The sequence below is a fragment of the Colobus angolensis genome, unplaced genomic scaffold (assembly GCF_000951035.1).
Source record: "Colobus angolensis palliatus isolate OR3802 unplaced genomic scaffold, Cang.pa_1.0 Scaffold32, whole genome shotgun sequence".
Lineage (NCBI taxonomy): Eukaryota > Metazoa > Chordata > Mammalia > Primates > Cercopithecidae > Colobus > Colobus angolensis.
Genome location: NW_012116488.1, coordinates 11,186,191 through 11,213,606, shown reverse-complemented (window position 1 = coordinate 11,213,606; position 27,416 = coordinate 11,186,191). Strand labels below are relative to the sequence as shown.

Genomic DNA, 27,416 nt, shown 5'->3' with positions numbered 1-27,416 from the left:
AATTAGGACAGGGTTGTCCAGGAAGCTGCCCCCAACCCCCAGACTGGTGGACTGACCTTTCTCTATACTCCTATGGCAACCAGATTCCAGAACCTTCTCTCCAAGGCTGGAAGTGGAGGCAGACTCTATGTTGACACCGATTGAGGGGTGCGTGGTTGGGGTCCCAGCAGGATGTGGTTGCATCCGCAGGGGGTGTCACTGAAGAGAGAAGAATGAAGAGACTGAGGGTGGGCAAGGCTGAGGGGGTCTCCAGGGACTCTGAGGTGCCCCAGGGCAAGCCACAGGGTGGGGAAGTAGCTACTGTTGCTAAGTCTGAGGGGACAAGAGGAAGGAGTAGCTCTAAGAGGGCTCCCTGCAGGAGCCACAGCCACCCACCCTCCCTATTCTGCTGTCTCTGGTCCTTACCCTGCCTCTCACAGCCAAACCCCACAGGAAGCTGGAGGGCAAGGTGCCTGGGGATGCCTTCCAGCCTCAGGGTAAGCAGGAAGGGTGGCCAAAGGGGGAGGGTGACCTGGGGGCCAGTGTAGGAAATCCAGCAGGGAGGCATAAAGCAAAGCATAGGTGCCCACACTTGCCCATTCTACAAGTTGCCACCTGCAGTGCCTTTGGCCCCTTCCCTGCCTTAGATAATCTAATTTAGTAGGCCTGTGAGGTATCTCCAGGACCTTTTATTTTATTTTTAATTTTCTTTTTAAGATTATTTTCTTCTTTGAAATACGTATTTCAAATTTTATTTATTTTTTATTTTTTGAGACAGATTTGGCTTTATTGCTCAGGCTAGAGTGCAGTGGCACATACATGGCTCACTGCAGCCTCGCCCTCCTGGGCTCAAGCCATCCTCCCACCTCAGCCTCCAAAGTTGCTGGGACTACAGTTATGCACCATCACCTGTGTCTAACTTTTGAATTATTTTAGAGATGGGGTTTTGCCATGTTGTCCAGGCTGGTCTGGAACTCCTGAGCTCAAATGATCCACCAGCCCCGACCTCTCAAAGTGCTGGAATTACAGGCATGAGCCACTGTGCCCAGCCTTCTTTTCCTTTTACTTGTAAATTTCTTGCACAATAGAATCTGCTTTTTATTATTTTATTTTATTTTTATTTTCATTTATTTATTTATTTTTGAGACACAGTTTGCTCTTGTTGCCCAGGCTAGAGTGCAATGATACAATCTCCGCTCACTGCAACTTCCGCCTCCCAGGTTCAAGAGATTCTCCTGCCTCAGCCTCCCAAGTAGCTGGGATTACAGGCATGTGACACCATGCCCAGCTAATTTTTTGTATTTAGTAGATATGGGGTTCCACTATGTTGGTCAGGCTGGTCTCGAACTCCTGATCTCATGAGATCCACCTGCTTCAGCCTCTGGAAGTGCTGGGATTACAGGTGTGAGCCACCACGCCCAGCCAGAATCTGCTTTTTAAAAATCAATCCTCTTGAGTAGATTTTAAGTACAGTGTCAGCACAATGTCAGTATGCTTTCGAGCAGCAGGTTTTGAGGTCAGACCTCACAGGGAGGTCTGAGCTCTGGTATCATCCCACTTCTGCCGTGTAACCTTGGGTCAGTCACCTCTATGTGTGAGAACTCAGTTTCTTCAATAGTAAACAGAGGGGTTTGGAGTTTTCCAGCCTGAGGTGCCAACCATGAAGCCAGCCCTGTTAACTCTTACTGAAGCTGTAGAGGGAAGATGGTGGTGGCTGTTCAGTCCCCAACTCCAGATGTCCCTCAGCTCTTTGCAGTTGACAAAAGCCAGAGGGATCAAGTCAGCTGCCCAGAGGTACACGGCTACCCTCCAGGGCAGTCTGGGAATTGTATGCTGTCTTGATAGCAATGCTTGAATGGACGACATTGATGTTGGGCATTCAAGACAGACATGGACTTTAGAGGGAAGGATGGGTTTATATGGATTCAAGGTAGGGTATAGCCACACCCCACCTATTTGCCTCCATGGCAAAAAGGGGCTGGCTGGATGATGATGAGTGATAGCTTAGAATCTTTGGGGAGCCTCACAGGGCTTCCTGTACCCCTTTCTTTGGTTGGAGGACACCTAGGTAGATACAGAGATGACCCCCAAAGGGAAGGGCTGTTCCCAAAGGAGACTCTGTCCCCAAGAGGCTCCCATGCCTACTTCCCTGAACGAGACCCATGAGGGCAGCAGAGAGGAGCCCTCTCACCCATCGTAGCCCCAGGTGCTTGGGCATGAGTGCAGGGCCGGCCGGCTCTTTTCCCCGTATGTTGTCACAGGGTCTCATTTATCTTTTTTTGTTTTTTTAGAGACAAGGTCTCACTCTGTCACCCAGGCTGGAGTCCAGTTGTGCTGTCACGGCTCACTGCAGCCTCGAACCTCTGGGCTCAAATGATCCTCCCACCTCAGCCTCCCTAGTAGCTGGGACTTACAGGTGCAAGTCACTGCGTTGGGCTCTAGGATCTCATTTATCTTTTATCCTGAGAGCCCAGCACACACCTGGAACCCAGAAGAAGGTCAGGCCATGTTTGGCAAATAGACGAACGCAAGATCTGCTTGTACTTTCCTTGGTTATTGCCAGAGCCTAAGGAATGCATGTTACTTCCCTAACTTTGAATCCTACAGGCAGCAATTCCCACCACCTTCCCTACTGCCCAGTGGAAATCCCGTCACCATTTTGTAGCTGATTCTTGCACATCCTCTAGTGGTTGAAAAGGGCTGTCATGGAATTCAAAGAGCCTCCCCAGAACCAAGCCTAGGGGCAGAGATCCATCGTCCTCAGGGTCTATTATTCCTCCTGCAGTTACTGTTCCTACTGATAACAGTTAACTCAAAGAAGCTCAGAGAGGCTGGGGAACGTGCCCACGTTCAGTTGGTGAATGAGCAGCCTCATTCCCCCGGCATCTCTGCCAGCATCAGCTGCTGCGGACCACCACCTCTCCCTCCCCTAGGAACTCGCTCTTGTCTCCCTTGGTTCCTCTGTCATCAGCTCCTGAGAAGACAGCATCTTCTTAGTGTCTTCAGCTTCTCACCCTTTTCCCTCTCAGTCTTTTCATCTTCCTGTCTCTGAGTTGTTGCCCTCCCTGTCTAGCTGTGGGCACTCTGAGGGGTCTAAGAACCCTCTCAAGGGCAACGTGCCATCTGGATGAATTGAGCCACCATTGCCTGAAGCCTGGTTAGCCAGTCCTTGGCCAAGCCCTGAATGCAACACCCTTGGAGGAATCCATGGTTCTTGTAAACTCTATTTGGAATCTCCCTGATTAGCTTCCCTCAATACCCCATCCTCTTCCTCACCTTCCAGACAGTGCTGCTAGTTAAAAGCATTCCTCCACTACTCGGACCCATGGGGGCAGAGGCAGGGGGCAGGCAGAGCCCAGGACTTTAATCCAGGTTGGTCTGAGTCCAGAGCTCAAGTGCTCAAGCTCTTCACCACTCCATGAAAGGGACAAATCAGTGATTAGGAGCATATTGGTAGTTGTGTTTTTTTTTTTAACAGTAAATCTTTATATATAGATGGATTTATATAAATATATTTGAAGACTTTTCATCACTCAGCCACAGTCTTCCCCTACAATCATGTCGTGGTGTCCCTGTTGATGTTCTCAGAGGCCACTACAAAGAGAAGCCTCTTGTTTGAAGCCCGACACTGAGTCACGCAGCACTTGCACCCTGGTATTAAGCTGAGTCATGCCAGGTTTTATGTTTCCAAACCACTGAGAAGCTCCTTGGTTGGCATTTCCCACCGCTAGGGACACTGTCAGAGCCTCAGGTCTCTGAGTTGGAGATGCTCCCTGCATTGCGTTTATATATTCCCCAGATGTTTATTTTGTACCTAGACCCTGTTCTAGACTAGGGTACAGGAGGGAACAAGACAGATGAGGTCCTTGCCCTCCTGAGGCTGGTACACAAGTGGGAGAAAACATGATTACAAGGAAAGATCATTTGCGAGTATGATAACGTTAGGAAAAAATATGACTTATACGATATAGAATGAGGGTGGGAGGCAAAGCCAGCTAGAATGGCTGGGAAAGACTTCTTTAGGGTAGGGACATTGAAATGGTGAGAAAGAGCAACCCGAGTGGAGGGATGAGTGGGGAGCAAGTGCAAAGGCCCTGAAGGAGGAGCCCTGGAGGAGGCTCATGAACCTGGAGCAGAATGGATGAAGGGAACGGGGTTAGGAGGGGAGGTCAGAGGGCAGGCAGGAGCCAGGTCATCTGGGTCTTGACAGCTGTGTTAAGTAGCTGAATTTTGTTTGAGATCAGTGGGCACTCATCTTACTAAGTATGCCACAAATGCCCAGCTCTGATCATTCACTTATTACATAGGCAATTTCTCAAGGTTGTGTTTGCAGCCAGCAAGCTTGAGGGATGAGGTTCTATCTCCCTCCATGGCAAAAAGCAAAAAGCAGGCTCATTTCCTGCTTGCTATAAAATGGTGAATTCCCAAGCTCAGAGCTCCTCTCCTGTAAGGGAACCCCCCAGCACATGCAGGCCTGTTTCTGTCTAGGCCTATTCGAGTTGCCCCTGTGGCAACTGGGACTAAGAAAACTGAGGGGAACGTGCTGTCACTCTGTCTATTGCATTCACTGTGAGTAACAACATCTTTTGTCTCTGATGCAGGAATCTCATGTCTTCTGTCAGCATCCATGAAACTGGCATGCTGATTTGGTAGGTTGCAAGTAGGGTAAAATCTCAGCCCCTTCACAGTTCCTGACAGTTCCAGGCGGGGGAGGGAGAAGGCGGGATATGGATGGAAAGGAAGCAGAGAAACCAGTCAGGTGGCTGGCTGTGGAAATAGAGTGCAGTGGGCTGATTTGGGATTATTTGGGAGGCAGAGTTTTTAGATATTGCCAATGTAGGGGATAAGGGAAAGAGAGGAAGTGAGGGTGTCCCCTAGTTTGTGGTTCAAGCATCTGTATGGATGGTGGTGCTACTTAGCAAGATGGGGAAGACTGGTGGAGGGGAAGTTTGATGAGCAAGCTTGAGGGATGAGGTTCTATCTCTCTCTCCATGACAAAAAGCAGGCTTCCATGAAGCTATCATGAAGTTATTTTTTGGCTGTGGGAGGTCTGAGATCCCTGTGAGACAACAGGGAGGGTATGAAGGTCTGAAGCATGTGGAGAGGCCTGGGATGGAGATGGAGATGTGGACTTGGTGAAATGGAAGCCATGCGATGGGATATTGGCCCTTTGCAGCCAGGAGCTGAGCTCTCGGTGTGTACCCTGCAGAACCTTCCATGCTCTCCTAAGTGAGAAGAACAGCTGGGTCTGAAGGTTCCTCTCTGGCTCTCAGTCCTCACTAAACTCCCAGTAGCCACTCAGTTTCTGAAATACACTTTCTCTAGACCTACTCTGAAGAATGTTATTTAGTGAATAAGAGGGAGGCCCTAGAGCCAAATGACCAGCCTTCAGGATCCTTGGAATCTAGACTATACCATCTACTGTCAGCTTGCCATTGAGCACATTATTTTGTTATGGCAGCCCAAGCAGACTAACATACCATCCATCCTCAGTTTTGTTCGTGAATTCTTATTGTGTACTTACAGGCACTGTTCTAGGCTCTGTGGAAACAGCAATTAACCAAGCAAAAGTCTCTGTCATCACAGAGTTTGCATTCCAGGGCAGAGGGGACAGACAATGAACAAATAATCAAATGGAGAACCACAAAGCTGTGTGTGGTGTGCTGGGCCACCAGATGCCCATTCTTCAGAACGGCAACCCTCATTCTCCATTCACTGGGAGCATTGGCTGCCAATGGCTGTCAGCTGAGTCCTTCTCTGTCAATCGCCCTCAGCTAAAGAGAGGCACCTCATGCAAGGTCATCCTCACTTCCCGGGGCATCTGCATCCAATGACTGGTTGATATGGGGATATAAAGGCCTTGCCTCAATTTGGGAAAATTCAAAATGGTCATCCCAGGTCTAGAGTTCCCTGTGAGAAGTTCCCGGACTGGTTTCTTGGCTTTCTTTCTATTCGCACCCCAGGTTTCCTCCACTTTCCAAAAGTCATTCTTTCAAGAATTTGTTATGTAGTAGAGTTAGAAACTATTGGATGAACAGATGGTTGTATAGATGAATGGAGGGGTGGAGGGAGGGATGAATGGAAGGAAGGACAGATGGATGCATGGCTAGACAGATGGACAGATAGATGAACAAACGGGTGGAAAGATGGATGGAGAGCCAGGTGCAGTGGCTCAGGCCTATAATCCCAGCACTTTCGGAGGCTGAAGCAGGAGGATTGTTTGAGTCTAGGAATTCAAAACCAGTCTGGGCAACATAGTGAGACTTTGTCTCTATTAAAAAAAAAAAAAAAAAGAAAGATGGATGGACAGATGGAAGGTTGGATGGAAGAGTGGATGGATAGATGGGTGGATGGATGGATGAAAGACAAATGGGCAGACACATGGATGGATGAATGGATGCCTTGGGCTTGCTATATTTAACCTGTTCACTTGAAGTCCACTCTCTTTGGACCTCCTTGTTGACACAGCCAAACATCCTCTCTGCCCTTTAGCACATGGAATTGTGCTTTTCATAGGCACATTGTGCCACCGGCCGGCCTGTCCCCCATTAGCTGTTTGAAGAGTGGCATGATAGCATGGAGCACACACCAGATCTGCACTGTGAGAGGCTTGGGTCCAAGTCTGACTCAGCTATTCTATCTTAGAGAATCTGCTGTGCAGATAAATTTTTTTTTTAAAGTTTATGTAAAGTGCTTACATAATGCAGGACACATAGTCTTTGCCCATTAAGGGTCATTTTCCTCCTGTCCTTCTCTCCTTTCTGGTTTGTTTTTTTTTTTTCCTGTCATTTCATATGTTTTGTGCCTCATCCAGCCTGAACTTCCATTCTGAAAGCGGCAGGCACTAAAAATAAAAACTATTTTAAAACTTATTTCTTTGCATCCTGCCTCTTTCAATTTCATTAAGGGTAATCAAAGGGGAAATCAAAAGTTAGGAAGACAAAAGACTTATAGGCAGTAACTAGAAGGCATCTGCAATTGCTGGTGCTGAGCTACCTGGCAGGCCAGGTGAAAAGGGGAATATGATCTATTGCATAGCCTTTATTATCAGAACAGGAAGAATTCACCAGCCATCTCAGAAATGGAGTATGCTACATACATAAACAATTACATTCCATACCCTTCTAAATTTTTTGAATTGAAAGAATGTTGGAATGTTGTTCCTGGGGAAAATTTCTACATAAAATCTAGACTGAGGCAGGGAGGAAGGGAGGACTGGAAAGAAAGGAAGTAGGTGCTATGAAAAAATTATTATTACACATAGCAGTGGACTTAAACTAACATGTCTGATGTGCTGTGCCTTTTGTTGGAGAAATGAAACTAGTATGCACACTGGTTGGAAAAATGCTTCCACCTAATTGCCTGGGGACGAAGCACTTTATTTATAGACATCAGAGGGAAATTTGGCTCCCTTGCACTATAATACGGTAGGGAACAGGGCCAGGTAGCTGCCGGTTCCAGGATGGTCTGTGTTCCACAGGGCAGGAATGTGGAACCACTTTCCATGTAAACACAGTGAGCTCTTCTCTCTCTCTCTTTCTTTTCTTAGACACTTTTTTGTTTTAAATGTGAGATGCCTTTGAAGAAGAACCTGCTTAGCCATGAAAGTCAAGGGTTAGTAACCCTCTGGGTGGGTTGGTGATGGGATTTGGGGGTAAGGGACTCTGCCAGACTTCGTTGTTCTTCCTCGTGCTTTAGTTAGCCCCCAAGGAGATAAGATGGATGGATTCCACCCAGCCCTCAGATTCTGGAAAGACTGCAAATACAATGTGACATTCTCATGAGTTCTCTGGATCAGAGGGAAATAGGAATTTGGGAAACAGTAGAGAATCTACTGCCAAATCCATGGGCTCTACACAGCTGGACAGTCCCTTAAGAGGGTAACATAGGGGCCGGGTGCAGTGGCTCATGCCTATAATCTCAGCCGTTTGGGAGGCCAAGGCGGGTGGATCACCTGAGGTCAGGAGTTCGAGACCAGCCTGGCCAGCATGGTGAAACCCCGTGTCTACTAAAAACACAAAAAATTAGCTGGGCATGGTGGTGCCTGCCTGTAATCCCAACAGCTCAGAAGGCTGAGGCAGGAGAATTGCTTGAACCAGGAGGCAGAGGTTGCAGTGAGTCGAGATCGCACCATTGCACGCCAACCTGGGCAACAAGAGCAAAATCAGTCTCAAAAAAAAAACCAAAAAAGAAACAAACAAACAAACAAAAACCAAGATGGTAACCTTTGCTCTAGTGCACTTGAGGGAGGGTCAAGGGAAGCCAGAGAGAACTGTTGCAGCTGGGCTGTGGAAGCTCTGTTCCACAGTGGAAATGGATTTGGGCCACAGCAGAGTTTCCACAAATGGCGCTTCAGTTCAAGGGGAGGCGGTGGGGCAGAGGAGGCCTGTGGGTGACAAAAGAACAGATGGACAGTGTTTTACAGTTTGCAGACTGCTCTCAGCTACCTGTTTTTTCATACATTTCTTGTCAGCAAGCATTGATTGTGCACCTGCTGTGTGCCAGGCACAATGCACACTGGATTGGTTTCTGGGAGGACAGAAGCAAACAGCATCTGCCAACTCTACTTTCACAGTACAGCCCCATGCAGGTATGTTTGCATCCTCTGAGCCACCGTCCCCTCCCAGCTCCAGGCCCCCAGCCCCTGCAGCCCCACCTGGTCTTGGCAGAAGCCTCCTGACTCATCTCCCTGGTGGCAGTCAGCTGTGCCCTTCCAGCCTGTTCTCCATGAGAAAGCCAGAGGAATCCTTTTCAAAGTAAGCCGGGTCATGTCACTTAAAAGTCAGAAACCACCAGGTACCTGAACAGAGAGGATGCCATCTGCATAAAACCTTCCAGGAGCTTGGTAATGGTGAGTTTTCTGTGTCAACTTGACTGGGGTCTAGTACTCACCCAGTTATTCAATCAAACATGAGTCTAGGCCTTGCTGTGGAGGTATTTTTGCAGATGTGGTTGATACCTATAATCTGTTGCCTTTAAGTAAAGGCTATTAACTGCTTTTTTTTTTTGAGATGGAGTTTTGCTCTTGTTGTCCAGGCTAGAGTGCAATGGCATGATCTTGTCTCACTACAACCTCTACCTCCCGGGTTCAAGTGATTCTCCTGCCTCAGCCTCCCTAGTAGCTGAGATTACAGGCAGGCGCCACCATGCCCAGCTAATTTTGTAGTTTTAGTAGAGATGGAGTTTCTCCATGTTGGTCAAGTTGGTCTTGAACTCCCGACCTCAGGTAATCTGCCTGCCTCGGTCTTCCAAAGTGCTAGAATTACAGGAGTGCGCCACTGCTCCTGGCCTCTTTTTAAAATTTTATTTTATTTATTTTTTATTTATTTTTATTTTTTGAGACACGGTCTTGCTCTGTCACCCAAGCTGGAGTGCAATGGAGTGATCTCAGCTCACAGAAACCTCTGCCTCCTGGGTTCAAGCAATGTTCCTGCCTCAGCCTCCCGAGTAGCTGGGATTACAGGTGCCCACCACCACACCTGGCTAAATTTTATATTTTCAGTAGAGACGGGGTTTCACCATGTTGGCCAGGCTTGTCTCGAACTCCTGGCCTCATGTGATCTACCCACCTTACCCTCCCAAAGTGCTGGGTTTACAGGCATGAGCTACCATGCCCAGCAAGGCTATTACTCTTGATAATGTGGGTAGGCCTCATCCAATCCATGGAAGGCCTAGGAGCAAAAACTGAGCTTTCCAGAAAGAAGAAATTCTGCCTCAAGACTCCTGCCTCAACTCCTGCCTGAGTTCCCAGACTTCAGGCCTGTCCCATGAGTTCTGGATGTGCTAGCCTCCACAGTCACGTGGGTCAGTTTCTTGAAATAAATATCACACACACACACACACACACACACACACACACACACACACACACACACACCCTGTTGGCTCTGTTTCTCTGGAGAGCCCTAACTGATACAAGCCTTCTATCTTATTCAGAATAAATGCCCAGGTCCTCTGAGTAGCCCCCAGGCTCTCTGCTCTCCTTGCCCCTCTCCCAGCCAAGCTCCCTCTAACTTCATTTTAGCACTTGCTCCCTGCTTATCAGGCCACACCTTATCATGCATTTTCTCACACCGGGCCTTTGCACATGCCGTTTCCTCTGCAGCACACTCTCCCCCATATATCTGCATATTGCTGGCTCCTTCACCTCTCCTTACAGTCTCCACTAAGCTGTCATTTTCCCGAGCACCTAAATGCTATGCCCTGCCACTCCCTATTCCTGATCTCTGTGCTCTTTTCCCTGCTTGCATTTAGTACCCTGTGATGTAACACATCTTTACCAGCACTTTTTAAGCATTTTCTTTCTCCTCACTAGAGAATGGAAGCAACCTGAGGGCAGAGCCTTTCGCTTATTTTGATGACTGTTCTATCCTCAGCATGAAGGCACACAGAAGGTGCTTGCCTCAGTCAGCTCAGGCTGCCATAACAAATACCACAGACTGGGTGGCTTAAACAACAGAAATGAACTTCTCACCATTCTGGAGGCTGCAAGTCCCAGATCAAGTTTCCAGCAGGGTTCAGTTTCTGATGAGGGCTCCCTTCCTGGCTTGCAGACAGCTGCCTTCTTGATGTGCCCTCACATGGCCTTTCTTCAGTGTGAAGGTTCAGACAGACACAGAGAAAGAGAGCTCTGTGGTGTCTCTTCCTATATGAACAGTAGTCCTATTTGGCCTGGCATAGTGACTCACATCTATCATCCTCACACTTTGGGAGGTTGAGGCAGGGGGCTTTCTTGAGCCCAGAAGTTTGAGACAAGCCTGGGCAACATATATAGTAAGATGCTATTTCTAAAAAAAAAAGAAAAAAAAAAGTAGAACATTAATCCTATTGAATCAGGACTCCACCCTTATGACCTTATTTAGCCTTAATTACTCCCTAAACACTACAGTTACACAGGGGTTAGGACTTCAACATATGATTGCGAGAGGGATACAACTCAGCCCATGGAACACCCAACAAATGCATACTGAATGAATGAAAGGGCAAGGTCTAGGGAACCATGTGCTCACAATTCAGGGGACCCCAGCCACCCTGGAGAGTACAGGAAGCTTCTAGAAGAGGGGCTGAACCCAAAAGGTGCTTCAGTGCTAATGGTGTTTTGTTATCATTCTTTCTACTTCACATATCAAAAACCTGAGGCTCTGTGATGTTCCGCACCCACCATGGTGGGAATGGAGGGCAGAAGGCCTGGCGTGGAGCTGGGAGTCGGGTCCAGCCAGGAGACAGAAACCGTGGTAGTTGAACAGAGATTTATTTTTTTATTTTTTTGAAATGTCTCGCTCTGTCACCCAGGCTGGAGTGCAGTGGCATGATCTCTGCTCACTGCAACCTCCACCTCCTGGGTTCAAGCAATACTCCTTACCTCAGTCTCCCGAGTAGCTGGGATTACAGGTAACCCCCTCACCACGCCCAGCTAATTTTTGTATATTTAGTAGAAATAGGGTTTCACCATGCTGTCCAGGCTGGTCTCGAACTCCTGACCTCAAGTAATCTGCCCTCCTTGGCCTCCCAAACTGCTGGGATTACAGGCGTGAGCCACCGTGCTCGGCCGAACAGAGAGAATGTGACACACAGAGTGGTTAACTAGGCATCAAGTTGTCAGCTGGGTAACTGCAAGGGTGAAAAGAGAGCACTAAGGCATAATACAGGTGGCAATGGCAGGAAGCAGCTACCACCTCCAGGGCTGGGAAACAAAGACAAAGGCGACAAAGGAAAGAGTGAGATTATTACACCCGAGACACTTCCCGGAGAGGCCGGTGCTCTCCGCCCCACACCTTTGAGGTGGGGCAGCAGCCCACCAGCGGGCTAGTGTTGGTATCCTCAGGGCAGAGGAACACAATGAGGCAGTATCTGTGAGTGCTGGAAAAACTGTGGACTGGATTCAGCCGATTCTCTAGATAAGAAGCCACGCTGGGTGATGCCTGAGGAAGAATTCCCTAGCAAGGGAGGCTATGAATGTGGGTGGTTGCTTTCTTAACCAGTCCCTTTCATGGAGGCAGGTTCCAGAGATGGGACTTGGGAAGTATGAACCAAAGAGGCTGAATCTAAGAGACAAGGATGGGCAGTGTCTACTAACATGAACACAGGCTGACCCTTTGACCCACAATTCCACCCCTGGGTATAGACCCAAGAGAAAATGCACACCCCAGTGACACAGAAGAATGTTCATAGGAGCTTTATTCATAATCATCCTATACTAGAAACAGCTCAAGTATCCATTTATTTATGGATAAATAGTGGTATATATAGAACTAAATAGTAATACTACACAATAATGAAAAACAACAAGTTATTGATACATGCAGCAATGTGAAAACATCTCACACATATAAAGACGACCAGAAAAAGTTCTGCCAGTGTTTGAACTTCCTATAAATGGAATTTGGCAGTATTTACGCTTTTGCATCTACATACTCCATAATTCCATTTACAGGAAGTTAAGCCTGGGTAGAACTTGCTGATGGTGAAAGAAATCAGAGCAATAGTTATCTCGGGTGGGGTGGAGGATATTGACTGGATAGGGACCTGAGGGAGCCTCTAGGGGTACTAAAAATGTTCTGCATCTTGATCATGGTGGCTATATTAAGTATGTTTATATTTGTCAAGTTGTACACTTGAGGTTTACGTACTTCACTGCCTGTAGGTTATACCTACGTTGAAACTTATTTTTATTTATTGTTTTTTGTTTTGTTTTGTTTTGTAGAGATGAGGTCTCCCTGTGTTGTCCAAGCTGTTCTCAAACTCCTGGGTTCAAGTGATTCTCTTGCCTTGGTCTCTCAACATGCTGGGCCTACAGGAGACAGCCACTTTCCCAGCCTGAAACTTACTTTAAAACACAAGCCAAGAGGAGGATCATCAAATCCAAGTGTGAACATGGGACAAAGGAGTCTTTTTTTTTTTCTTTTTCTTCGTCGAGGCACCAATAATAGTTGCCTGGTACATAGAAGGCCTCAGTAAATTATTGTTAGAGGAATGAAGGAAAGAATGACATCAATAATATTACATGAAAAAATGCACCAACTCCTTATAGAAGGGAAGGAAATGGAAAATGAAGCTATACAAAACATTCAGATTAATAAATAACAAATATCCATGTATCTATCCAATTTGGGGAAAGTAACAGAGTTCTAGGCCACCATGATTATAATACCAGCCCCTGTTTTGGTTGACAAATTAATCTGCCCAGGGTTTGGGAAGTGAGGGGGCATCTCAGTATATCATTCCACAGGCGCAGCAGCTCATCTGATTTCAGGGGAATAGATGGAGGCCGCCTGATTTTCATGTAGATTGTTTGAGAGCAGAATGTAAATTGATGTAAATCAGGGAAACGGATCAGCGGCCACGGCACCTCATTCTCCATCATGGGGCCTCTCCTGTGCACAGACTAGCCAGTGGCTCTCTGGGTACCTTACCAATCTGAGCCAGGCAGCCTTCTGGGGGTGGGGAGGACCCAGGAAGCCAAAGGGGCAGTTGTGTGAGCTCCAGGAGCCCTTGAGGAAATAGCATTTCCCTAGGAAAGCTATCTATGACAACCACCAGCTGTGTCGCTCTCGATGAGTGTCTCAGACACATCTCAGACCTAATCGACACACCCTCAAGCCAGCAATGAGATGATGGCCATGTTTTTTATACAGGTAATAAATGTTCATTGTAGAAGACTAGCAAGTTCAGATAAGCAAAGAGAAAAGAAATAGCCACTCACAACTCCACAATTTTCATGTGTTGCAATGTGAATGCAGGTATTATGTCTGTGTATAAAATTGTATTTTCAGTTTGCCATTTTTAATTGTTTCATTCCTTCAGCTCCATGTAATAAATTTAGAAATTGAATAGGGATAAATGAGGTTTATCCAGAGGTAGATTTTCTATGAAGTTAATGAAACAAACTCTAAGATGCCTCACTTGCTTGGCCCCTTCCAAGGCTTTGTACCTAAATTTGCATTCATAAATTTTGTATTCTTTTCCTTAAAGAGGATTTTCCAACTGTCAAATCTCTTTGCTCCACAAAATCCGATTCCATGCCTGAGTTCAATCACAAGCCAGTGTTATGGGCTGAATGGCATCCCCCCAAAATGTATGTTGAAGTCCTAACCCCTGTGCCTGCGAATGTGACCTTATTTAGAAATATAGTGGGCCTTTGCAGATAAAATCAAGGTAAGATGAAATCATATTGGATTAGGGTAGACCCTAATCCAATGACCATCGTTCTTATAAAATGAGGGAAATTTGTGAGCACACACAGGGGAGAAGACCGTGGGATGACAAAGTGACAAAGGCAGAGATGGGAGTGATGCATCTGTAAGTCAGAGGATGCTAGGGAAGGCTACCTGAGCATGTCTAGAACTACCAGGAGCTAGGAATGGCAAAGAAGGAGTTCCCCAGGGCCTTCGGAGAGAGCACGGCCCTGGCAACACCTTGATTTCAGACTTCTGGTCATTAGAACTGTTAGAAAATAAATTTCTGTTTTTCAAGCCACCCAGTGTGCGGTATTTTGTTATGGCAGCCCTAGGAGACTAAGGTAGTCAGTGACCCCTAACACTTGCTGAGCAACACAATTACTGGGGAGACTGAGGGATGCCACAGGAGGCTGTTAGGTAAGGGAGGACCCAGGGCAGTGGAAGGGAGCCTGTCAATGGCATGTCCCTAGCTCACAGCTGAGGCCACCTCCCTAGTCAGCAAATATCCCCACGGGCAGTGCTGGATCGAAAAGAGACACCCATTCTTGTTATATGATGTCTCTTTTTCTCCAGTGACCCAAGGAAAGGAAGGCCTGTTTATTGAACATCTACCGAAAGTGTTAGGCCCTGTGCTATGTCTTCACTTTGGTCGTTTATCTGCATCTCACTATAACTCCCTGCTATGGTTTGAATGTGTCCCCTAAAGTCCATGTGTTGGAAACTTAACCTCCAATGCAACAGTGCTGAAAGGTGATAACTTTGAGAGGTGATTAAGAGGATTAACGTCATTATCACAGGAGTGAGTTCCTGATAAAAGGATGAGTTTAGGTCCCTTTGTCTCTCTCTTGCTCTTCCACTTTCCACCACGGGCTGACACAGCAAGAAGATTCTCTTCAGATGCAGCCTCCTGGCCTTGGACTTTCCAGCCTCTAGAGCTATAAGAAATAAATATTTGTTCTTTATAAATTACCCAGTCTCAGGTATTCTGTTATGGAAGCACAAGAAAGACTAAGATATTCCCTACTATATAAATAGTATTATCCTCATTTTACTGACAGGAAATTGGAAACCTCACACATTGCTGCCAGGAACGTACAATGGTGCAGCCACTGTGGAAGACAGCTGGGAGGTCCCCCAGTGAGTTAATCATAGAGTTACCATATGACATAGCAATTCCACTCCTAGGTATAGACCCAGAAGAATTGACAACAGGTGTTCAGAAAAAAATCCTGTATGTTAATATTCATAGCTGCACTATTTACAATGGCTAAAAGGTAGACACAACTCAAATGTTGAACAAGAAATGAATGGATAAAGAAAACATGGCATATGCACACATATGATGACATATGGTCCAGCCATAAAAGGAATAAGGAACGAGGTACTGATGCACACTACAACAGGAGTGAATGTTGAAAGTATTATGCTAAGTGAAAGAAGTCAGACAGAAAGAGCCACATATTGTATGATTTGTTTTATATGAAATGTCAGAAAATACATCCATCCAAAAAGACAAACCACAGATTGGTGGTTGCCAGGGGATAAGGGAAGGGAGGAACGAGGAGTGACTGCCTAACAGATATGGGGGTCTCCTTTCCAGAGGTGATGACAATGTTTTAGACCTAGATAGCGATGGTGCTTGCACAACATTGTGAATGTATTTCATGCCATTGAATTATACCCATTAAAATGATGATTTTTATGTTATGTGCATTTTATCACAATAAAAATGTTTCCAAAAGAATTGTCAGTGGATTTCTCCTGCTGCTGCCTGTTCCTTCTCCTCCCTGTCCTAGGCAAACTTCTCAGAAGAGCTGTACATACAGGCTGACTCCTGTTGCTACCACCCCTCGCTCTCGGCTCCCCTCCAGTCTGGCTTCAGGCACCATGGTTTTGGGAAGTTGTCCCATTAGATGTCTGTTATACCTTTCCACCTACCTGACCTTCAGGCATCACCTCACAACACACACTTCTGATGCAGACAGCACACACACACCTTTTCCATTTGAGGTAAGCTGCTCTCTCCAAAGATTGTTTTGTTCCTAGTGCAGCTCCCCTGACGTTGGAAACTTTCAGACTGACAACTCAATGCTGACCTTGAGCAAGGTTTCATTCCTCAACAGGAGAGATGGGCCCGAGCCCCGCAATTATGGGCTGATGGCCGTCAACGTAGCTCATCCAGGGGACCGAGATTCTTGCCCGGGCAGGCATCCGATGCAGAATATATATTCATGAGAGTCAAAAGGTAATTTGCACATGTCTCAAATTGCACCCTACCTTTCTCCATCAATTTTCTTCTCCTGCAGAAGGTAAAATTAAAGGCTTCAGAATATTACACATTTTAGTAGTTACCAGGTGACAGGGAATCAAGGTGTCAAGGTTATTGACAGGCTGGCAGGTTGAACTTGGGCTTGGGATATCCTTTATCACAGCTACAGTCAGAGCACTTTGTAACCACCTCTCAGGGACAATAGGAATTAATTTAGAGAAAATGCAACCACAGTGAAAACTATGAATAATTTTTATTAATACCTGTGCATCTTCTGAACACTTTGAGCTCTTTGGGGTTCAACCTCAGTGGCAATCCGAGGAAATACAGCACAGGCGTTCAGAATGCTGGCTTTTCTACCAAGACAACCTGGGTGCAAGTCTCAGCTCTGACACTTACAAGCTATATGGCCTTGAATTCATCCATTACCTCTCTGAGGTTTTGTTTCCTCTTCTGTGAAATGAGGAGAGTAATAATAGCTCCTATAGCATGAGGACTTTTGTGACATTGAAAGGAGCACATTTCTTCATTTGAGAAATTTGTTAGGTACTGTGGTCAAGCCAGGGAAGTCCCTGGCCTTGTGCCATCTGCATTCTAGAAATACTGAAAGCACAGAGCTGGAACAGGGTCTGATTTCCTATGGCCCTTAGAAAGTGCTAGTTAATGTTATTATGAAGAACACATTTTCCTTTTTGATGGTATAGAGCACAAAGTACACAGCTCAATAATTTTTAAAAAATAGACTATTTTTTAACAACAGGTTTAGGTTCACAGCAAAATGGAGCAAGAAATATAGAGAGTTCCCATGGACCCCCTACCCTCACAAGTGCATAGGCTCCCCCATCATCAACATCCACCTGCAGAGTGGCACATGCGTTACAGCTGATGAATCTCACTGACACATCCTCACCACCCAAAGTCCATACTTCATATTAGGCCTCACTCTTAGTGTTGTACATTCTATGGCTTTGGGCAAATGTATGGTGACATGCATCCAACATTACAGCATCATTCAGAAGAGTTTCACTGCCCTAAACATTCCGCGTGCTCTGATTCTTCATCTCTCTCTCCCCCCAACCCTCAGCAATTGCTGATCTTGCTGTCTCCATAGTTTTGTCTTTTCACACACACACACACACATATATGTATTTTATATAATAAAAATATATTACATATAATAAATATATATTTCTGAGACTCTGGTCTTGCTCTGTCATACAGGCTGGAGAGCAGTGGCAGGAACACAGTCCACTGCAGCCTCCACCTCATGGGCTTAAGGGATCTTCGAACCTCAGTGTCCCAAGTAGCTGAGACCACAGGTGCATGTCACCACACCTGGCTAATTTTTTGATATTTTTTAAAGATAGGGTCTCACTTTTGCCTAGGCTGGTCTCAAACTCCTGGGGTCAAGTGATTCTCCCACCTTGGCCTCCCAAAGTGCTGCGATTACAGGCATGAGCCACCACACCCAGCCTTCGCCTTTTCTGGAGTGTCATTACAGTTGGAATCCTGTAGCATGTAGCCTTTTCAGATTGGCTTCTTTCACTTCGTGATGGTCATTTAAGGTTCCTCCATGTCTTTTCATGTCTTGATAGCTCATTTGTTTTTAGTGCTGAATAATATTCTGTTGTCTGGATATACCACAGTTTAGAGCTCTATGCATTTTTCCTGTGCGCATACCGAAGTAACACCATATGGATCAAGAGACAGGGCATCCCCAGTCCACAACAGGTTCCTTTGGGTGCCCTCCCAAAACGTGACCACTCTTCTCACCTACATCACCAAAGATTCCTTTTCCTATTTTTAAACGTTATATAAATAGAATCTTACATGATTCCTCTTGCTTCATTCATCCATATGTCTGACAGGTTCATCCATATTTTGTGTAGCAGACTTCATTTTTTTTCATTGCTGTACTGCATGAAAAACTTTCCATTGTGCATTATTTCTTGGAATATAAACATATTCTATAGATTAGACACTGTGCTAGGTGCCGGAGATACAGTGATGTGCCCTGCGCAGGCCTTGCACTCAGGGAGTACAGTTTAAAACCCGGATGTAAAACATTCTCCAATTTTCCCAATATGAACCGTTTCATAACATATTTCCAAAACAGGGAGTCAGTTATACTCTATGGAAACACTGTGAGGGAGGACATTTATGTATCTAAATATCTGAGCTCCTACAAGGTGCCAGGCCCCATGCAAGGTGAGTAAGGTGGATAAGATATGCTGCTTGATCTTGTGCAGCTTATGGCCTGGGGCCAGGGGAAGATGCAAGTTGCAAAGTGAGGTGTCCTATAATCAAGGAATAGCAACAGGCTGTTCTTGTTCCTTGACTGTTTCCATTACTCTGGGGAGTCAGGGAAGGTACAGTACACATTGTTGGTGGCCTGGCCTACAGATAGCCTCTCCTTCCCCCTTCCCTCCCATCAGCCAAGTAGTCTTCCCGCAGCAATATTTTACAAAATATTTCAAACATGGCGGCCACGTATTCCCAGAAGGTTGAGCCTCACCCCGGCTCTGGAAGATGAACCATGATTGGTCCAAGCCTATCCGGAGGCATCCATTCTTTCACAAGCCATTGGTTAAGCCAGGGACATGTGACACAATTCTGGCCAATTATAAATGAGGGGAAGTCCTTTGGCATGGGTGTGGGATGGGAGGTTCTCGGAAACATTTTCCTCGCTGATTCAAAAAACAAAAAACAAAAGAAAACCTCTTGGGGGAGGAACTATCCCATTTTCTGCCTCTGGTCTTCATCATCAGTAGGTGACACTGTCTTAGAGCCCATTAAATTGCCAAAACAATTCACCTAGAATTGCTTCATCTGTGACTTTTGGTTCTGTGTGATAATAAAGGTTTTGTTGTTGTTTTTGTCACCTTTTGTTGGATATTCCCTTATCTGTAGGCAAAAACATTTCAGTTGGTAGGAAAGTCTTCTTAAAGGACATGATTTCTTTCTTTTTTTTTTTTTTTTTTTTTTTGAGACGGAGTCTCGCTCTGTCGCCCAGGCTGGAGTGCAGTGGCCGGATCTCAGCTCACTGCAAGCTCCACCTCCTGCGTTTACGCCATTCTCCTGCCTCAGCCTCCCGAGTAGCTGGGACTACAGGCGCCCGCCACCTCGCCCGGCTAGTTTTTTGTATTTTTAGTAGAGACGGGGTTTCACCGTGTTAGCCAGGATGGTCTCGATCTTCTGACCTCGTGATCCGCCCGTCTCGGCCTCCCAAAGTGCTGGGATTACAGGCTTGAGCCCCCGCGCCCGGCCAAGGACATGATTTCTTAAGCTGAGCATTTAAGGATGCCCAGAGTTAACCAGGAGGGAACTCCACGGAGGGGATGACCAGTGATTTAGCCTCCAAATCAGGACACTGCACGAGAGAACGTGGACTTTGCTGATGATGACTCTGGGACGAGGGACCTAAACCAGCTCTGCCCCTGGAGACATGGGACATATGAGGCAAGTTGCAAAGTGAAGTGTCCTATAATCAAGGAACAGCAACAGGCTGTTCTTGTTCCTCGACTGTTTCCAGTAGTCTGGGAAGTCGGGGAAGGTACAGTACACATTGTTGGTGTGTACTTCTATTTTTAATTTCATTTAACAAACACGGCTTGCTTGCACTCTGGCAGATGTTGTTCTCAGCGCTTTGTAAATATGAACCCAGAAGGTGATCCTGAGAGTGGTGAGGATACAGGAGGACAGGACAGGGCAAGGGCTGGCTTGTAAGACCATGACAACTTCATCCAGGTGGAGGTATTTAAGCAAGACCTGGATGGATGCACCAAGCAGGGGGCACAGCTAGAGGAAGAGCAGGAGAAGTTCAGCAACTGGCAGAAACCAAAAGCTGGCCAGAGCTTGGGGTGTGCAGGGAGTTGGGAGAGAAGCCACGCCAGGCAAGGTTGCAGGAGTCAAGACTTTGTCTTGGAGACCTCTAAGGGTCTGAGTAGCAGTTGGAGATGCAGTTTTTGAGAGATCCAAAGCTGATATAATTTGAGCAATTCTCCTTAAGATAAAAGCAAACCAAAGTGTGGGTCATGGAAGCGGCCCATTCAAGTAAGAGGCCCTGAGCTTATGCTTCACTAGCATGGCAGTAAATCACCTTCAGTGAGCAGAGATGTGAGATAGTCACAAGTGGGCCTTACAGAAGCAGTGTGGCCCCCACACAAGCTGTGAATCTGAGAGAGAAAGATGGGAAAACCATTGATGACAAAGCATGGAAAAGAAATTGGGGAACTACATTTTGCACCCCATCAGAAATTTTCAGTTTGTGTGGTCCAAAGAGAGGTCTTTGGCCAGCACAAGGAGATTACAGGGAAGGGGGATGTGGCCTGACCTGGGACATGTTCCATCTGCCCACTGGATCGTAGTCTCTCACTCTGAGGGGTGAGGAGAACTGATGACATAGGGCCTTCCACCTCTGTCATTTGGTAATTTAAGGAGGCACAGAAAGCCACCTGAGGCCATCTTGGGTTCTGAGACTTTTTCACAGGAAGTGACCTTTATAACATTGCTGGCAGGTGGGATACCCTAGATCACCTAGACCGGTTTCCAAAATCCAGCTGGTTGTCAGAATTATTGGGGAGTTTAAAATCAAAAACATTGAAAAAAGAAGAAGAAGCTACATCCAGGTGACCTGTGTAGGGCCATGGGCTGTGATCAGTAGACCAGGGGTGGGGAACCATTGGCCTGGGATGGGAGTTTCACTCTGGGCCTAAGGTACTGCGTTGGTTAATTTAATTTTATTTATTATTATTATTATTATTTGAGACAAAGTTTCGCTTTTGTTGCCCAGGCTGGAGTGCAAAGGCGCCATCTCTGCTCACTGCAACCTCCGTCTCCCGGGTTCCAGCGATTCTCCTGCCTCAGCCTCCCAAGTAGCTGGGATTACAGGCGCCCACCACCATGCCCAGCTAATTTTTCTATTTTTGATAGAGGCAGGGTTTCACCATGTTGGTCAGGCTGGTCTTGAACTCCTGATCTCGGGTGATCTGCCCGCCTCGGCCTCCCAAAGTGCTGGGGTTACAGGCGTGAGCCACAGAGCCTGGCCTGTGACGGTTAATTTTGTATGGCAACTTGAGAGGCCACGGGGCCCTGAGATTAAACATTGTTTCTGGGCATGTCTATAAAGGTGTTTCCAGATGAGATTAGCATTTGAATCACCAGACTTGCTTAAGAAGATGGCCTTCCCCAGTGTGAGTGGGCACCATGCTATCTACTGAGGGTCTCAGTAGAACAAAAGGCTGAGGAAGGAGGAATCCCCTTCTTTTTTTCTTTCTCACTGCTTCAGCTGGAACATTTCATCTCATCTCCTGCCCTTGGACTGTGATTTCCACCACTAGCTTCTATTGTTCTCCAACCTTCAGATTCAGACTGAATTGCACCATTAGTTTTTCTGAGTCTCCAGTTTGCAGGCAGCCAATTGTGGGACTTCCCGGCCTTCATAATCAGTGAGCCAATTCCTTGTAATAATCTAGGTCTATCTATCTATCTATCTATCTATCTATCAATCATCCATCCATCCATCCATCTGTCCTTCCGTCTATCTCCTATTGGTTCTACAGTTATTTTTTAAACCACTGCTCCAGAGCCAGAGTTCTTAATGCGGAATTCATGAACTAGGGGTCCTTGACTGGGCTTCCAAAAGTTGGGGAAGTTTCTGCAACTGTAAGCAGAAACCTGTGTGCATTTGCATATTAATATTTTTCTGGGAAGAAGAACTCATGGCTTTCAACTATTCTGAAGGGTTCCAGAGACTCCTCCCATAAAAGGGTAAAAACTATAGTATAGCTCTTCTCAGACAAATGTGCACATGGGGATCTTGTTAAAATGCAGATTCTGGCTGGGCGCGGTGGCTCATGCCTGTAATCCCAGCACTTTGGGAGGCCAAGGCAGGCAGATCAACTGAGGTCAGGAGTTCAAGACCAGCCTGCCCAACGTGGTGAAGCCCCGTCTCTACTAAAGATATAAAAATTAGCTGGGGGTAGTGGCAGGCACCTGTAGCCCCAGCTGTTTGGGAGGCTAAGGCAGAAGAATTGCTTGAACCCAGAAGGCAGAGGTTGCAGTGAGCAGAGATTGCACCACTGCACTCCAGCCTGGGTGACAGAGCGAGACTCCGTCTCAAAATAAATACATAAATAAATAATAAAATAAAATAAAATACAGATTCTGATTCAGGAGGTCTTAGGTGGGGCCTGAGATGCTGCATTTCTCATGCGTTCTCAGGTGATGCTGATGCAGCTGGCCCATGAACCACACTTTGAGTAACAGGGCTGAAGGCCATCCTGTCCAATAACAAAGACACTGGCCACATGCAGCCACTGAGCTGTTGAAATGTCACATCCAATCTGAGATGTGCTGTAAGTGTGAAATACATGCCAGATTTCAAAGACTTAGTACCCCACAAAGGTGAAATATCTCCTTAATAATTGTTATATTGATTATATGTTACAATGGTCACATTTTGGATGTATTGGGTTTAAAATATAATATTTAAATTCATTTCACCTGTTCCTCTTTACTTTTTAAGAATGTGGCCAGTAAAAATATTTAAATTACATAGATGACTTGCACTTGTGGCTCACGTTCTATTTCTCTTGGTTATTGATGATTAAATGGCAGCCAATTCAGAAATAAAGAGATGGCATAGGGTAGTGAAAGAGCCCCAGAATTTGATCCCTGGGCAAATCCTAGTGGTGCAGCTGAACAGCCTAGAGACCTGAGTCATTTGCTTTCCCCTCCATACCTGAGTTAGTCCACCAGTATAACAGAGGTTAGGGGAAGGGTCACTGAAGGATCCTCTCAGGTCTCAAGAGCCATATGGCTTCTACAGAACCTCACTTCCCTAATGCAGCATCACACAAACAGAGACGCAGTGTAGTGGTCAAAGTACGTACGAGGTCTGGGGTAGACTGGCTGTGTTCAAGCCCCGATTTGCAGGTTACTGCATTTGACCTGGGGCAAGATGCTGCATCTATCTCTGCTGGGCCTTGTGTTTTCCACTTGTAAGATGCGCATAATGATAGTGTCCATCTCACAGTCTTGATGAGGGGAATACATGAGCCTTCCCTAGGAAGGCTTAGGCCATAGCCTTTCACTAATGGGAACTAGTGTTTTGTATTAGTCTATTTTCATGCTGCTAATAAAGACATCCTTGAGACTGGGTAATTTACAAAGAAAAGAGGTTTAATCGACTCACAGTTCAGCGTGGCTGGGGAGGCCTCAGGAAACTTACAATCATGGCAGAAGGAGAAGCAAACATATCTTTCTTCACATAGTGGTATGAAGGAGAAGTGCCAGAAAAAGGGGGAAAAGCCCCTTATAAAACCATGAGATCTCCTGAGAGCTCACACTATCACAAGAACAGCAGCAGGGGGGTAACTGCTCCCATGATTCAGTGACCTCCCACTGGGTCCCTTCCACAACACATGGGGATTATGGGAACTACAATTCACAATGAGATGTGGGTGGAGACACAGCTAAACCATATCATGTCTTATTACAAACCAGCTTAAAATTCACATTCTATCCCTTCTGTATGAGGTGAACTCAGCCTCTGACTTTGCCAACCCTCAGGTTCCTCTTCTGTAAGATAAAAACACCAGTACTTACCGACAAATGAATACGACAGTATATGTGAAGTGCCTAGCACTGTGCACAGCACGAAGCAGGCCCCGAATAAATGGCAAATCATTGTCCTCTTCTGCTCCTTTCTGTTATTTTGGTGTCTGTTCCTGCGACCAAGAGATGCTGTGTTTGATCAAATCGGATGTCCCTTCTCCAGGGTATCGTTTCTCAGAGCAGCCAAGGGTCGAGCTTAGATGCCCTCTCTCACCAACATGGAGTCCGGTAACAGAGCCAGGTAAGCTTTCAGCTTGAAATTTCTGGTAACCTATTTTACACCCCATGCAGAATCTGATCAAAAATTAAAAAGAAAAAATTATTGTTGTGAACCCGCTCCCATAGCAAGAAACCTCATGGACGGCCATGGCAGGTAGTAGCACTATTTTATTCATTTGCCAGACCTGGAAACTTTAAAATTGCACTCCGAGGCTGTGTCTTTGCCCCCTCTCCTCTCTGGGTTGTGTGTTTGGGTCTCAGTTGTAATCTATTTTAGGTTTGCAGCTCCACATGACATTTCTGGTTTTGTTTTGCCTGGCTGATGGAGTCCAGAAGGCTAAACAGTCACCCTGCATGGGACATTGCATCTCTGAAGTAGAGTTGCCCGGCGGAAAGGCCTGGAAAATGATTTATGGGTGGCGGGGAGTCGCCTTGCATGAAATAAAGGATGGGTTAATGGGCTGGTCCCCACTTGGGAAAGAGTGTTTTCGTTCCAGGAAGCTGAGGACCACAACTATTTCTGTCAAGCAGGCTTGGCAGTTCATTTCTGCAGGCCTTTCACAGAAGGTTGCAGGGCTCATCAACTTTTCCAGGCTTTGAAGCAAAAGGCGGCTGTGGTGTGCTGGAAAGCTTGCCAGCATTGTAGCTGAGAAATCTGGCTTCAGGTCCCAGCTCTGCCTCTTGCTACCTGGCCTCTGTTTCCTCATAGGTAAAATGGGGACAGTAATACATTGCTCCGTAGTTACCGTGGGGAGTCAGGGGCATAACGTGTGATGGTGTGTCCAGCATAGAACGGCCACTTCATAAACATGTGTCGAATGGAAAACCATTAAACAAGTACACACAGTGTCGGGGAAGAATTAGTAAGAGAAAATTTCCAAGCTCTGTGGCTGTGAGAAAAATGCCAAGATCTCTGAATTCAAAATGCTCATTTTGAATGGCCCCGGGGAAGGGCTTCCTCCGGGTTGACTACCATGAGTCGAGTCCCGCTGTGGTTGTGAGCAGAGCGGACAGGCCTGCTGGCTCAGGGCTGGCTGTGCTGGAAATCTTTGGGGACTGTCCCATGTAGATGAATTAGTACATTTTATACTGGCTCAGAAAAGACAGCTGTGTGTTCCATGCCCATTGGCTGCCTGTTTTCCTCACTTTGTTCAAATGGCTAATTACATCCCAACATCCATTCTCTCCTTTTTTCCTTTTGTCATTATAAATAGTACAACTGAGCCAGGCACAGGGGCACACACCTGTGTTCCCAACTACTCTTGAGACTGAGGTGGGAGGATTGCTTGAACCCAGTAGTTAGAGACCAGCCTGGGCAGCATAGTGAGACCCTATCTCAAATAAATACATAGGCTTGGCACAGTGGCTCAATCCTGTAATCCTAACACTTTGGGAGGTCGAGGTGGGAGAATCACTTGAGTCCAGGAGTTCGAGACCAGCCCTGGCGACATAGTGAGAGCTGTCTCAATTTTTTTTTTTTTGAGAGGTCATTTTTTTAAAATAAATAAATAAACAAAACAAATTAAAATGAATAAGTGAATATGTGTATGCATCCCTACGGACATACCACAATCCCACCCACCTGCCCACTCACACTCATAGTGAACACCCTATTAGCAGGGCTCTTGCTACCCAGCTGGACCTTCTCTATCTCAGCCTCCCTTGCAGCTTGATATGCCTTTGGGCACATTTGGCCAGTTCTGGCTAGAGCTGAAGCAAATGGGCACATTTCTGCTAAGACCAATTCTGTAATGGGGGAGTAGTTTATCTCACGTGTGGCCTCACAGCAACAGGATTTTTTTCTCTTGGGACTAAAAATTGCTTATTGTTTTATTATAATTATAAATGCAGCACATGCTTATGGTAGAAAATTTGGAAAGTAATGATGAAATTAATTAATATTCTCATCAGATAAAGGTACTCTTCATTAATCATTTGATGAAACGTTCTAGTAATTGTGTCTGAATGTTTCTTTGGCACAAGAAGATTCCTACTAGACATTCAGTTTTGTATTTTGTGGGATTTTTTTAAAAAATTCAAATTACCTTGCACCCTGTCTCTGCAAAAAAAAAATTACAAAAATTAGTCAGGCTTGGTGGCATGCATCTTTAGTCCTGGCTACTTAGGAGGCTGAGGTGGGAGGATCACTTGAGCCCAGGAGGCTGAGGCTGCAGTGAGCTGTAATTGTGCCACGGCACTCCAGCCTAGGTGACAGAATGAGGCCCTGTCTCAAAAAAGCAAATAAAATAAAATTAAAACATTGTGAAACTTTTCTATCTTTTGAAAAAAGGAAGTACAGATGTGTATGATGTAAACTAATCCATGCAACAACTGCAAAGTATGAATGAGATTATAACAGGAAAATAAATAAACTCCCAGTGGGGTTTAGTTTCTTTAAAGTAGAGTTATCGAGCCAAAGGACTTGCCTATATTTAAGGCCTTTAATATATCTTGCCAAATTTGCCTCCAGAAAAGTTGCAACACAGCACATTCCCACCAGCGGAATATGACAGTAGGTCCTACAATCACAGCCTGGATCAGGGAGAGGTAGAGCCACCAGCCCCCTCTCCTGCCTGCGGTCCCCAGAGGGCTTTTTTTAAAAAAGTTTTAATTAAATTAATTAATTAATTAATTTTATTTATTTATTTTTATTATACTTTAAGATTTTTAAACCTCATTTGATGAAGATGACAACATGGTTCACTGAGAATGGCAGACACCCATACTACGAAAGGGAGCAATCTAGCAAGATTCCATACCGCACAGGGGCCACCAGGGCTGCTACACGGATTTCTAGTTTCCTCTTCACCAAGGCACCCATGACTGCTCTTAGCCAGAAGTGACCAAGGGGCTGCTTGGGGACCTGGCCCTATCTAGATGTTTCATCCTCCACAGTCTGCATTCTCATTCCACACTGGACTGCTCTGGCTCAGTTACTTTTTTTTTTTCCCCCCCCGAGACAGAGTCTTGCTGTGTCGCCCAGGCTGGAGTGCAGTGGCATGATCTCGGCTCACTGCAACCTCCGCTTCCTGGGTTCACGCTATTCTCGTGCCTCAGCCTCCTGAGTAGCTGGGATTACAGGTGCCTGCTACCACACCTGTCTAGTTTTTGTATTTTTAGTAGAGACGGGGTTTCGCCATGTTGGCCAGGCTGGT

The 27,416-nt window shown here is 46.0% G+C and overlaps 1 protein-coding gene across 1 annotated transcript in view; it reads right to left on the bottom strand.

Moving 5' to 3' along the window:
- GSC (goosecoid homeobox) overlaps positions 1–27,082 on the bottom strand; it is a 77,608-nt gene extending 50,526 nt beyond the window's left edge. The window contains exon 1 of the mRNA XM_011951593.1: positions 27,021–27,082. Within this exon, the coding sequence (XP_011806983.1) occupies positions 27,021–27,082 (62 nt within the window). The remainder of the gene's footprint in view (positions 1–27,020) is intronic.
- Positions 27,083–27,416: the final 334 nt, after the last annotated feature.